This window comes from Perna viridis, chromosome 10, assembly GCF_037379345.1.
Source record: "Perna viridis isolate PV_CMFRI_1.1 ecotype Kerala chromosome 10, ASM3737934v1, whole genome shotgun sequence".
Classification (NCBI taxonomy): Eukaryota; Metazoa; Mollusca; class Bivalvia; order Mytilida; family Mytilidae; genus Perna; species Perna viridis.
In genome coordinates, this window is record NC_142454.1 from 32,540,218 (window position 1) to 32,554,013 (window position 13,796).

The 13,796-nt window shown below is 34.1% G+C and overlaps 1 protein-coding gene across 2 annotated transcripts; it reads left to right on the top strand.

Moving 5' to 3' along the window:
- The first annotated feature begins 5,895 nt into the window (after positions 1-5,895).
- LOC148605439 (uncharacterized) lies at positions 5,896-8,648 on the top strand. Of its 2 annotated transcripts, none has more exons than XM_088549616.1 (6): positions 5,896-6,143; positions 6,361-6,459; positions 6,617-6,769; positions 7,060-7,152; positions 7,670-8,104; positions 8,299-8,648. In XM_088549616.1, the coding sequence occupies exons 1-6, from the start codon at positions 5,925-5,927 to the stop codon at positions 8,494-8,496; spliced, it is 1,197 nt and encodes a 398-aa protein (XP_088405742.1). In that variant the 5' UTR covers positions 5,896-5,924; the 3' UTR covers positions 8,497-8,648. The 2 variants fall into 2 exon arrangements, with proteins under 2 accessions (XP_088405742.1, XP_088405744.1); XM_088549618.1 differs by having other exon boundaries at positions 7,063-7,152.
- The last annotated feature ends 5,148 nt before the right edge of the window (positions 8,649-13,796 follow it).

Consider the following 13,796-nt stretch of genomic DNA (forward strand, 5'->3'; position numbering starts at 1 on the left):
AACCAACAGCGGCATGTTCTAGGTCATACAACCTGGGCAACACTTCCGCGACTGTGTTCAAAACAACACAAAGGATAAAACCACCTTACAGTGGGAACATGGTACAACCTACATGTCACCCACCGAGATCTGATACCCCTGCATACAGCAGAAGCTACAAAAGAAAACATCTTGATGATGCCAAGAAAATGGATAACACCTTACGTCAAGCTTTCTGTGATGAGTCGATGTGGAGTACCACTTACGCACAGGAAGCCAATACAGCAGCACACGACCCGAGCGTATCACGTGATATGGATATCGCTTCCAACACTGTCCTAAAATCAACGGCAACATTGACAGCAGTAGAGAGTGTTGTGGCTAAAAATAAACGTGTCAGATTCAGAATTGACCAACTTTTTGAGAAACAGGTATAAAACCTATGACATGTTTACAAAAAACATTTCTCAAAACTGTTGTGAATTCATAAAACAGTTTAATCAAACACAATAACCTTTTAACATTTGTTGTTACGTTGTTAATATTCCTGCTTATCAATCGGTTTTATAAGACTTTAAATTGTTTATTTTTATTTCATTCTTTTGTATTTATTTTTTTTCACAGGCAAGTCTCAACCTCACGGATACAGATGTAAGAAATAATTTTCAGACCCAGGGTGACCAACAAACCACACCAAGGACAAGTGAACAGGACGTAAACAAACGAGGAGTATTGAAATTCATTCGGAAACAGCTCTCCAGATTTGGACGATTCATACGCCGTAAACTGAAGAGAAATACCGTTTCTCCAATTAATTAAATGTGATGTGCCTGTACAAATGTTTTAAAAGGTTTTGAAGCAAAAATGTGTCTGGATTTCAAGGAGATATATTTTTGTACACCCGAACTATCTAAATAACGGCATTAAGGTTTATTATCCTTCTGTTTGAATAAAACTTAATAATAAAATAATTCAATTTGCTTCGATCATTCTTTATCGTATAGACTGTCAAGTTCAACAGAACTACAAGTATGTAATAATGCAATACACAATTATAATTAAAAAATGAAGAAACTTGTCTTTAAAACAGAACTTCTATTATAGTGCCTCGGAAGAGGGTATACGGCTATATCATATGTCATAGGAAAGATAAATCAATGTAGTTTTTGAACATCGTACTAATCAAAATGAAAAACGATTAAGTTATTTATTTCGCATTAATTAGTGGAAGGGGTCAAAGATCAATCGACCCCAATACACTTTGACGAGTAATTCAAGTGAAATCGTTTATTGTAGGTATTGAGTAATAAGTAACATGTAAAGAATCGTTTCCGGACAATTCGTCTAGTTTCCGGACTGTTTATGAACGGAGACACATATAAAGTATCTAGTCTACCTCACGTTTTGATGAAAAGACTTAAGGTTTTGTAATTTATGTTTGTACGTACAAAAATCATACATATGTTTTTTCCGCATTTGTCTTTATATGCTTGGACTTCAAATAAAGCGTTAAAGACTCGGGGGTTCATGATGAGGCTGGATTTCATAATATATTTGACAGTACATGAACTGTGAACTTTGAACTTCGCATGTAAATATGTGCAAACATGTACATTATGTCTTACGATGTTTAACTGTGCGCAAGGCTGATGCTTGTCATGCAATGTATCCTCTGCAGTGGCGAATCTACAATGTGTAAAAGAGGTGTGCCAGCCCCATGCACCCCTCTGGGTCTGCCACTGCTCTGAACGGATTATGAGACGAATTGATAAAAACAAACCAGACTTCTTGTAAAAATTCTAACGCAATGAAAGAAGAAAGAAGTTTAGACGCAATAAAAACTTCTAAGATTTTTTACCTCTCAAAAAGACTCCATTTTTTTTTAGCCGTATGAATAGTACACAATAGTAATATAGTTGTTACAGAATATTAGTTCAAAAGAAACGTCATTGTCCATGCCAGGGGCGGATCAAGAATATCAGAAAGAGAGACGGGTGTTTACAATCAGGGGATACAATCTTTTGTTTGCTATGGTCTTACAAAGCACTTCCGGGTCAAATGGTCACCCCTATGTAGTACCAAAAAAAACACACTGAACCTAGACATATGCATTGTAAGTGCATTAATTGTGTGTATTATGATTAAAATAGTCAAAATAAAGCTGAGAATGTGTACTTTAAAATCATATATGTAATTAACTACAAAAGTGTATGAATATTTTTGACATGTGTGAGTAATTTGCCTCCATCCTGTCAGTTAGCAGAAAAGGTAAAAATGTGGATTTTCAGTGTTATTTATTCAAGTAAATTTTGTGAAGAATTTCTACAATCATCGTATCATTAGCGTAATGATTTTGGAAGCCTTATTTTCCAAGCTTCGCAACAGTATGCAACTTTAAGATGTCATTTGTCTTGGGAATTCACAGTGTAACTTTAAAAATTACTGTTTTGACATGTAAAGTAATGGAAACTTTAGAAGTGGTTAGTGAGACCTATATTTTCTCTCTATAAGCTGTTATAAACTTACTTTTTTGCGGCGTAAACATACATGTACAGAACTTGTAGTAAGTGGATTGTGCATTGAATTGTGCGTTACTTCTGTTGTCATATTTTGACAAGGTAGAAGAGTTGTTTTGATTATTTGCAATGTCATAATTTTAATTTTCGGGCAGCCAATCGCGTCTGTCTGCTTCACGCAAAGAATGAATAAGTAAGCCACTTCATGGTTCACTTCTCGAATTCTGATTTGTTATAATCTAAATACCAACAAGAAATAAAGTGAATATGGCATCATAGGACCGTAATCTTTGCCTAGCGAAGATGCTGTAAAATCTAGGAATCGGAAATAAGCCACTCATAACTTGGAAACTTATCATCGGTCTATATGATAGTAAAGGCCGATTTATTTGAAATAATCCATTTACAAAAATAACAGAAAAAAATATGTCAAACTTTTATCAATCTGCTTAAAAAGCACTTAAAATATTGATCATGTAAAAAATAAGTTACTTTGGATAATGTTCATGTTTTTCTGTGGTACCAACAGTTCGGAAACAGAACAGGTTGTCCTGGAAATAATTTCGTATTTTACATTTTTGGTAGAATTAGTAGTTGAAATATTTAAAATTTTGCAACTTCAAACACATTTTGTAAAGCTCATGTTGCATATCGAATCGAAGACGATGTGTTAATTTTACTTGCTATCCAGTAAAGAATATTTAATATACATTGTAATATTATACGGTGTTTTATTATCTCTTAATAATTGAAAACGCGCTAAAATGCAACCATTTTAGGGGCATTTTTGTCCTGTGATTAAATAGTCAACTTTTGTCGGAAAAAGTTCTTTTTCACATTTTTGAAATTCTATACATGTGATCTTTACATGTTACTTGTTTACCGTTATCTACAATAAACGATTTGACTTAAATTACTTCTGAAAGTGTATTGGGGTCGATTGATCTTTTGACCCTTCCTCTTCTTAATGCAAAAACAGCCGAAAACTTTACCACTTTTCAGCTATAAAAGAACGATATTCAAAAACTACATTGATTTATCTTTTCATTGACATATGATATAGCCGTATACCCTCTAGGCCCATTAAAGTTCAAAAACTCCTTAGCCGTCCTTTACCACTTTTCACCTTTCACCCAAAAACTTGCAATTTGACGATTATTTGATGCGTACGTAAAAATTCAGACGATGGATATAAATTGATTCAGTACTTGAGTACTTTGATTAGTATATCGCTTTATGGTAAAGAACTTCGCGACAGGTTTTGATGATTGATTTTCCAATTGAACCTTCTATATCCATTATTTAATTATTTGCTCGAGACGGTAGAAAATTACAACGGTCGACAGTAAAAATAAAATTTACGATGCAACTATTACTGACTGTGGTAATACATGTATATTATCTGAAGACAAATGGCAGTTAATTATACTATTATGAAAGACACTGATAAAAAGCGGAAAAATTCCCAACGATGTTAGAACTGTCAAATTTGCGATGCAAATTTTTGGTCGTTCCCTCCGCGGGACTCGAACATGTATCGCTGTGACATCTATGGCAATACCGCACAAAGTCCAGCGCCCTAGACCACTAGGCCAGCTAGGCTAAATTTGTATATTATAATATACATACATACTAACAGCTTTTTTTATAGAAGAAATGAGTTACTGCGAGTAAAAATAAGTCACTCTGTATCTAAGCGAAATAAAATTACCTATATTAATAACTGGTATCATTTCTCAATACTTCATCAGTTCATGTTCTTAGCATGAAAGATAATAATAAAAAAAACTTTATATATAAAAGTGTAAAACATATTAAATTTAGGTAGCGACGTTCATTTTTTTCTGTTATAATTTTCCTTTTCTCAACTTCTATCTGGACATATCGCCAAACATTTACAGTTTGTCTAGTTGTTATTTCAATGATGAAAAAAGTACACAAATTATGATCATTTGCTTTCAATACAATGACATTGTCCGAAAATAGGGGGAGGCTTTCAAGACAAGAGGTGGGGATACACACGACACATCAATGGCTCATTTCATCTTTGCATCGCCCTCATCTTTTGTACTCAGTACACTTATTTTAACCAATGACATCCGAAGTGTTTTACAAAACTGTCTATCAAACAAAGTTCATGAATTCAGCTCAAAGTGGGCTCATTTATCCCATAGTTTGTGCGATGACCTCCGAGTTTTGCCAATAAATTTCATGTAAATAAAATTAAATTCCCGACAACGGTTTTAACAATTCGAAAATTTCATGGTCAAACAAGCCTGACAGCTGGGTTGATGACTTCTCTCAGGGGTCTGTGGTCATAGTATAAGAGGTTTCTAAATTTGAAAATACCTAACATATTAAAATGTGCAAATTTCAGTGTTTCAAAAGTCATATAACTGTGGGGTCTGAACCGGGGACTCTCGGTTGTCTTACACGCTGTGCATATTGGTATCAAATACCTCTAATGAAACCTTGATTCAAATATTTTGTTGCATATAGTTGCTTCCAGTGTCATTTGTAGAGTTGGATCCAAGGGGTCGGAGCACCCTTTCCCTTTCTGTTGGAAAATTTTGATAATTTCGTGCAAAATTTGGGCAAAAATTAACAAATAAGAGCCTGTAACCGCCCATTTTTCTTGGAACCCCTCTGGAACCAACCTTTTTCAAATCTCTGTCTCCGCCCATGCATTTGTGTGAAAATGCATCCGGCACTCGCTTTTTGAATCAATACATTTGTAACAGGATCATGTATTTATAAGAAATATAAAAAGCTGTGATTTGGAGACGGGAAATTTAGAACGGGTACATGTGCGGGTTATACATTTTTATGACGTACTAAAACTTCTTCAATTTTATTCCAGGATGCCGGACACAGTGGCGCTGTGTGGAAAATACTTCGGTTACAAAAAGATAAGGTGTAAATGCGCAATTACGAGAAAAGAACTTGCAAAAGCGAGATAATACGCGTGACTCTAATATTTTTATGCATTACCCCTAATACGCTTCTGTAAGTAAACTACGTGTATAAATACCAACAGGTTTCAAATAAATTAGATTCCGAGGGTCTATAACTCCTTTAGAACATAATATTGTATTTTGTATGCAAAAAAGGCACACACAGAGAGAGAGAGAGAGAGAGAGAGAGAGAGAGAGAGAGAGAGAGAGAGAGAGAGAGAGAGAGAGAGAGAGAGAGTATATAAATAAATGAGAAACGGAATTTGGAAATATGCATTAGGGGCATAATTCGATAGAAGTGGATCAATCGGCATTGTACACTCGTATGCTTAAAATACAAAAAAATGAATTTAGTCACCAATGCACTAACAGTACGTATGAAACAATTGATTTGCCCAAATAATCGTTACTATTGACGTCGCTTAACGACGTCTTCATTTCTGAACAGTGTCTAGAAAAAGAGGCTGTGTTCAGAATGTCGGATAACGGTAGCTTATCTTCTGAGAGATCTTATATCGTTCGGAGAAAAATCAGAACAAATGAAGAGATACTTCAGGATCTTAATGCCGAGGTCGATATCTCCGATGGAGAATACGAGTCCGATTGGAGTGTAGGAGTAGATACAGACACAGACGATGAATTTGGTTATAGCAGCCAATCCAATACAAACAGTCCTGGGCAAGAAAGACTATTTGTAGGTTTTAATTTACATAAATAAAATATATTCAAAATATCTAACAAGTCCCCGCATTTAAATAAAAACGTTGGAATGTTTCTGCTTAATAGAATTAGGGGTTCAAAACTTACAAAAGTAAACCATATATAACTGATACACAACACTGAACTATGTTTGGCCTGCATGGCATTAAATGGATCTGTACTAATGATGAGTTGTTATTCTCTATCTGTAGATTACTGGCACAAGGATGGCACTTAGCCGAATGGACAGTAAAACTGACCTTAACAAATTGGAAGTCAACAAGATATTTACTGCTCCAATAGATAAGCAGGTTAGTATTTTAATATTATTTGTTGAATAGTCCTCCTCCTCCTGCTCGCCGACAAACCTTCAGTGTAATATTCTTGAATCCCCGTTTGTAGTTTTCCACTTAATGTTTTAAACTTATTTTACTTCAATTAATGTTAAATATTTTCTCTATTTTACAGGTGGCAGAACCAAATGCACCAGCAGCAAATTCCTCTGCGGATGATAGTATGGAAAATATGGAGGAACTCATTCGTGAAGAAATACGTCTAATGGAAGAAGAGACAGCAAGGAAAAGAAAAGAATTGAGAGAATTATTGCATCCAACTGATCAGGTACTGCATAAAGAAATTTCCATTTTATTTCCTTATAGGAAAAAAGACTATTGTAGCAACTATATCACGATTATTAAAAAATATCAATTTACTCTCGTCTCGGTCCAACGTTTCAAGCTAGGAACCATAATTCACTTTTAACTTTCAAATTTCCATGATATGGCAGTCTGTATACATGTATATATGTATATGCATGGTTTGCTGTATACCAAGAATAACAAAGTATAGTTTGCTTCTAAGGTGTAAAATTATACGTGTTAACTAACAGTTAGTGTTTATCTTTCCTCCAGCAGAACAGTGATGGCCGGAAATCAAGAGTAAGAGCAGTAATGATGGTTAAACCAACAGAGAGAACCTGCATCGGGACAAAGTCAGAGCCACAGGTATTCAAATTTGACCAACAAAAAAATTGAATTAAAGATATATAACAGTGAAACCTGTCTATACCGAACCCTAAACAAATAGAAAACCTGTCTAGATCGAACCCTTAACAAATAGAAAACCGGACTTTTGTAAGTCTTCTTTATTAGTTTTAATGTATTTTAAACTTGCGTAAACCGAAGACCTGACTTAACCAAACACTTTAAATTTTCTCTGTATTAGCTTGAATATATTTTTTGAACTTTTGTAAATAAAAAACCTGTCTAAACTGAATAGGTCATAAAGTCCGAAAAAGATTCGGTTTAGGCTGGTTTTACTGTACTTTTCTTTAAAACAAAAAAAAATGTCCTTAAAAGAAACTGCACTGTACTGAAACTCTTCTTTTATTGGTAAATTTGTTCATTTTTAAATCAATAATCTATAGATTGGTCAGTAAATTATAGATTGATGTACTATTATATTCACTCAGCTTTCAAAACAATATAACACTAGACTATACTTTCTTTTTTTTTACTTTAGATGCCAACAATTAGCAACCATATTGAACCAACAGCGGCATGTTCTAGGTCATACAACCTGGGCAACACTTCCGCGACTGTGTTCAAAACAACACAAAGGATAAAACCACCCTACAGTGGGAACATGGTACAACCTACATGTCACCCACCGAGATCTGATACCCCTGCATACAGCAGAAGCTACAAAAGAAAACATCTTGATGATGCCAAGAAAATGGATAACACCTTACGTCAAGCTTTCTGTGATGAGTCGATGTGGAGTACCACATACGCACAGGAAGCCAATACAGCAGCACACGACCCGAGCGTATCACGTGATATGGATATCGCTTCCAACACTGTCCTAAAATCAACGGCAACATTGACAGCAGTAGAGAGTGTTGTGGCTAAAAATAAACGTGTCAGATTCAGAATTGACCAACTTTTTGAGAAACAGGTATAAAACCTATGACATGTTTACAAAAAACATTTCTCAAAACTGTTGTGAATTCATAAAACAGTTTAATCAAACACAATAACCTTTTAACATTTGTTGTTACGTTGCTAATATTCCTGCTTATCAATCGGTTTTATAAGTCTTTAAATTGTTAATTTTTATTTCATTCTTTTGTATTTATTTTTTTTTCACAGGCAAGTCTCAACCTCACGGATACAGATGTAAGAAATAATTTTCAGAGCCATGGGGACCAACACACCACACCAAGGACAAGTGAACAGGACGTAAACAAACGAGGAGTATTGAAATTCATTCGGAAACAGCTCTCCAGATTTGGACGATATATACGCCGTAAACTGAAAAGAAATACCACCGTTTCTCCAATTAATTAAATGTGATGTGCCTGTACAAATGTTTTAAAAGGTTTTGAAGCAAAAAAGTGTTTGGATTTCAAGAAGATATATTTTTGTATACCCGAACTAGCTAAATATCGGCATTAAGGTTTATTATCCTTCTGTTTGAATAAAACTTAATAATAAAATAATTCAATTTGCTTCGATCATTCTTTATCGTATAGACTGCCAAGTTCAACAGAACTACAAGTATGTAATAATGCAATACACAATTATAATGAAAATATGAAGAAACTTGTCGTTAACACATAACTTCTTTTATAGTGCTGCGGAAGAGGGTTTACGGCTATATCATATGTCATAGGAAAGATAAATCAATGTAGTTTTTGAACATCGTACTAATCAAAATGAAAAACGATTAAGTTATTTATTTCGCATTAATTAGTGGAAGGGGTCAAAGATCAATCGACCCCAATACACTTTGACAAGTAATTCAAGTGAAATCGTTTATTGTAGGTATTGAGCAATAAGTAACATGTAAAGAATCGTTTCCGGACAATTCGTCTAGTTTCCGGACTGTTTATGAACGGAGACACATATAAAGTATCTAGTCTACCTCACGTTTTGATGGAAAGACTTAAGGTTTTGTAATTTATGTTTGTACGTACAAAAATCATACATATGTTTTTTTCGCACTTGTCTTGATATGCTTGGACCTCAAATAAAGCGTTAAAGACTCGGGGGTTCATGATGAGGCTGGATTTCATAATATATTTGACAATACATGAACTGTGAACTTTGAACTTCGCATGTAAGCATGTGCAAACATGTACATGCATGTTGTCACAATATTTATGTCTTACGATGTTTAACTGTGCACAAGGCTGATGCTTGTCATGCAATTTATCCTCTGCAGTGGCGAATCTACAATGTGTAAAAGAGGTGTGCCAGCCCCATGCACCCCTCTGGGTCTGCCGCTGCTCTGAACGGATTATGCTAAACGAATTGATAAAAACAAACCAGACTTCTTGTAAAAATTCTTAGCCAATGAAAGAAGAAAGAAGTTCAGACGCAATAAAAACTTCTAAGATTTTTTACCTCTCAAAAAGACTCCATTTTCAGTAGCCTGTGTGAGTAATTTGCCTCCATCCTGTCAGTTAGCAGAAAAGGTAAAAATGTGGATTTTCAGTGTTATTTATTCAAGTAAATTTTGTGAAGAATTTCTACAATCATCGTATCATTAGCGTAATGATTTTGGAAGCCTTATTTTCCAAGCTTCGCAACAGTATGCAACTTTAAGATGTCATTTGTCTTGGGAATTCACCGTGTAACTTTAAAAATTACTGTTTTGACATGTAAAGTAATGGAAACTTTAGAAGTGGTTAGTGAGACCTATATTTTCTGTCTATAAGCTGTTATAAACTTACTTTTTTTGCGGCGTAAACATACATGTACAGAACTTGTAGTAAGTGGATTGTGCATTGAATTGTGCGTTACTTCTGTTGTCATATTTTGACAAGGTAAAAGAGTTGTTTTGATTATTTGCAATGTCATAATTTTAATTTTCGGGCAGCCAATCGCGTCTGTCTGCTTCACGCAAAGAATGAATAAGTAAGCCACTTCATGGTTCACTTTTCGAATTCTGATTTGTTATAATCTAAATACCAACAAGAAATAAAGTGAATATGGCATCATAGGACCGTAATCTTTGCCTAGCGAAGATGCTGTAAAATCTAGGAATCGGAAATAAGCCACTCATAACTTGGAAACTTATCATCGGTCTATATGATAGTAAAGGCCGATTTATTTGAAATAATCCATTTACAAAAAAATCGTTATAATCTTCTCTTTTTCACCGCCACATACTAGATGACTTTTAAGCAATGCCAGAGTTTTCCCCCATCGTTTCAATCCGGAATGACATTATTTAAAGGCTAAAAACCACTAATTCCACTTCCCATAGGCTTCTATGCTAATTTGACAATATTCAATGGCTTCTCTGGACTTTACCTTAACTTTAACCTGCAGAGGACTATATATCAGCATGATTCTACACATGTCAGCTCACAATCCTCAGAATGGCATGTGGGGTTAGCAGACTTGCAGTGCAGTACTGGTCACCGGAAGTGAAGGGTCTATAAATAGCATGGGAAATCCCAGTGTTTTCGCAAGATAGGGGTATATTTAAAAATCATTATGGAGATTAGGCTTCACATCACAAGAAGCAAAATGCACCTATAAAATGTACAGAAATGTTTTTCCTTTCAGAAACTGTTTCAATTTTTTAAATAAGATGAGAACTTTTTTCACAGCACTATGAGGAACAGGGGTAATTTCTGCGTAGGACTATTTTTGCGTACGTTCCAAATGCTCATTGGTTGAATTGGTGGTCTGTAACCTAAAGAGTCACTTTTTGTCTTAGAAAAAATAAATAACTATACAGGTATCTTCCTACACACATACTGAATGCATTTGCAAAGTTTCAGTGAAATGTGACAAGCACTTTTTTAAATATTTGATTTTTAAATATAGGGTAACCAAGTTGTGCGAGCAAAAAAGTGACAATATTCTACCATACTTAAATGCATTCAATATTTGCAAAGAACTTTTTCTGACTTTTCAAATAAAAAATATCAATCACAACTTGTTTTTTTAACAATATTAATGAAGAAATAGTTTTAAAAGTAATCATTTTCTGAGAAATTGGTCTATTTTTTAAAAATTTATTTCTGACATGCCTCCCCCTTTTTCTTGATCACATGTCAAAAATCCTAAATCTTTAAATTTTCACAAAAGGTGATATATTTGGCTTTAAATTTGTAAATACAGTGTTTTCACATTAAAACATGACCAGTAAAGGGCACCTAAAGCAAAAAAAGTGCTCAATAATTGATTTTCCATGTTGCCATAGGGGAATGCTTATATGGCCTTAACCGCAATAATGAAAGTGAGTTTTTCCTCATTTCTAACCTAATTTTTGCTCAAATCTACACAAAACTTGATTTCAAGTGCTTATTACCACCATATTTAGGTAAATATAGCCCTCAAAGTTTAATATTTGATATTTTTACTAAATTTTCTATACTTTTTACAAGATAGGACATAACAATCAGCCAAAAAGACCAATTTTCCATAATTTGGACCTATAACTTAAAAAAATGCATATTTTGAAGGGTTTTTGTAGTGTATTCCTCTCATGGCAAAGTTAACAAGATCTTCAAGTAGTTTAAAGCTATTTCAAGAAACTTTTCATTTTGCCATGGCTTCATCTAAAGGCTAAAAACCACTAATTCCACTTCCCATAGGCTTCTATGCTAATTTGACAATATTCAATGGCTTCTCTGGACTTTACCTTAACTTTAACCTGCAGAGGACTATATATCAGCATGATTCTACATATGTCAGCTCACAATCCTCAGAATGGCATGTGGGGTTAGCAGACTTGCAGTGCAGTACTGGTCACCGGAAGTGAAGGGTCTATAAATAGCATGGGAAATCCCAGTGTTTTCGCCAGATAGGGGTATATTTAAAAATCATTATGGAGATTAGGCTTCACATCACAGCCAGCACTCCACAGTTTAGTTTAGTTTCGCACTTTTGGCTAGGGATGAAAAATGACATGAATGGAAACCGGTAGTTGCTATAGTGATTAAAAATGAAGAATCTATTGTTGATAAAACATTTTCTGAAAAAAGGGGACTTTTAAAAGTATTTTGCAATGTTTTATATATATTCATTGTTGAAGGGGCTTTTTTTCAATGACAATTTGACTTCATTGTGAAAGTGAAAGTAAGTCAATTTTTTACCATGCTAAATTTAATAAGTGGATTACAAAGTGAAATAGCTCAAAATCTAACCGGCGATGCCCATATGAGGAAGGGGTTTTTGAAGGGAAAAGTTTGAACAGTTTCAGGGATTGAAATTAAAATTTCAGATATTTTGCGGGAAATTTGATATTTTTAAACCTGATTTTATGAACTTTTTTGCAAATTTTCGCATATTTTTGCATGGTTTCTATGGTAACCCTATATGCTGTGGGTAATTTTTTTCCAGAAAATTTTTACTGCATCCTGAAGGCCTTGGCTTGAACTATTTCTAGATATATAGATTTACAGATGCTTGACAATTTTTTAAAGTGATAAATGTTACAAAGCATCAGATTACAAGACCAAAATCAGGCAGTTCTACAATACTGTGGAGTGCTGGCTTAAAGGGAACTGCCTATACCCCTACACATTTAAAAAATTGCTTTACACCTTAGAAACTAGTGTTTTTATGCTATGCTTTGATACAAGGGTTAAAACAATGTAACTTATGGTATGGACCTATGTTGTTGTTAGCTAATAAGTCCCTAGCAACCAAGTATGCAGATTTTTTGCAAAGTTAACAGAACAATCATTGAACTAATTCATGTGTGAATATGGCTCTTGCCATCACAAAGAATGAAATATATTTTTAAAAGCTAAATATTTGCGCAGGTTACATGTAAAATAGTTAACCGGGCAACTTTTAAGTGCACAATAAGCAAAGGTTTAATAACCTTAGACCTGGAGTGGGCTTTTTAGTATTTGGTTTTCAGTTCATTCAGATTTCTGTGATTTTTCATGTGATGAGCTTCAAATGCACTATTTTGGCATAAAACCTGTGTTAAAAGCTTACAAAACCCCAAATTTAGGGTTTATAAGTACATATGGGTTGTGATTTTGTATGTTTTAAGTGGAAATTTTCATCTAAAAGATGATTATAGCAAAACAGTGAAATGCATATCTGTACTTAGGTATAAGGAAAGTTCTCCACTAATGAAGAGGAGATAGCCTAGTATGAGAATGCCTCTAAAATTGTTATCAATTGTCCAATTATGATAAATTTGGTATCATTTTACTCGTAAGAAGGTAAGCTTTCAAGAAATAACTAGAAAATTACAATATTTAATATTGCATTTTGCTGAAGCCAGCACTCCACAGTTTAGTTTAGTTTCGCACTTTTGGCTAGGGATGAAAAATGACATGAATGGAAACCGGTAGTTGCTATAGTGATTAAAAATGAAGAATCTATTGTTGATAAAACATTTTCTGAAAAAAGGGGACTTTTAAAAGTATTTTGCAATGTTTTATATATATTCATTGTTGAAGGGGCTTTTTTTCAATGACAATTTGACTTCATTGTGAAAGTGAAAGTAAGTCAATTTTTTACCATGCTAAATTTAATAAGTGGATTACAAAGTGAAATAGCTCAAAATCTAACCGGCGATGCCCATATGAGGAAGGGGTTTTTGAAGGGAAAAGTTTGAACAGTTTCAGGGATTGAAATTAAAATTTCAGATATTTTGCGGGAAATTT

Bases quoted from the DNA above. Each gene is read 5' to 3' on its own strand.
- LOC148605439 (XM_088549616.1), top strand. From the start codon at position 5,925: ATGTCGGATAACGGTAGCTTATCTTCTGAGAGATCTTATATCGTTCGG. The intron at 6,770-7,059 runs GTACTGCATAAA...TCTTTCCTCCAG, and splicing joins TATTGCATCCAACTGATCAG to CAGAACAGTGATGGCCGGAA. The intron at 8,105-8,298 runs GTATAAAACCTA...TTTTTTTCACAG, and splicing joins ACCAACTTTTTGAGAAACAG to GCAAGTCTCAACCTCACGGA.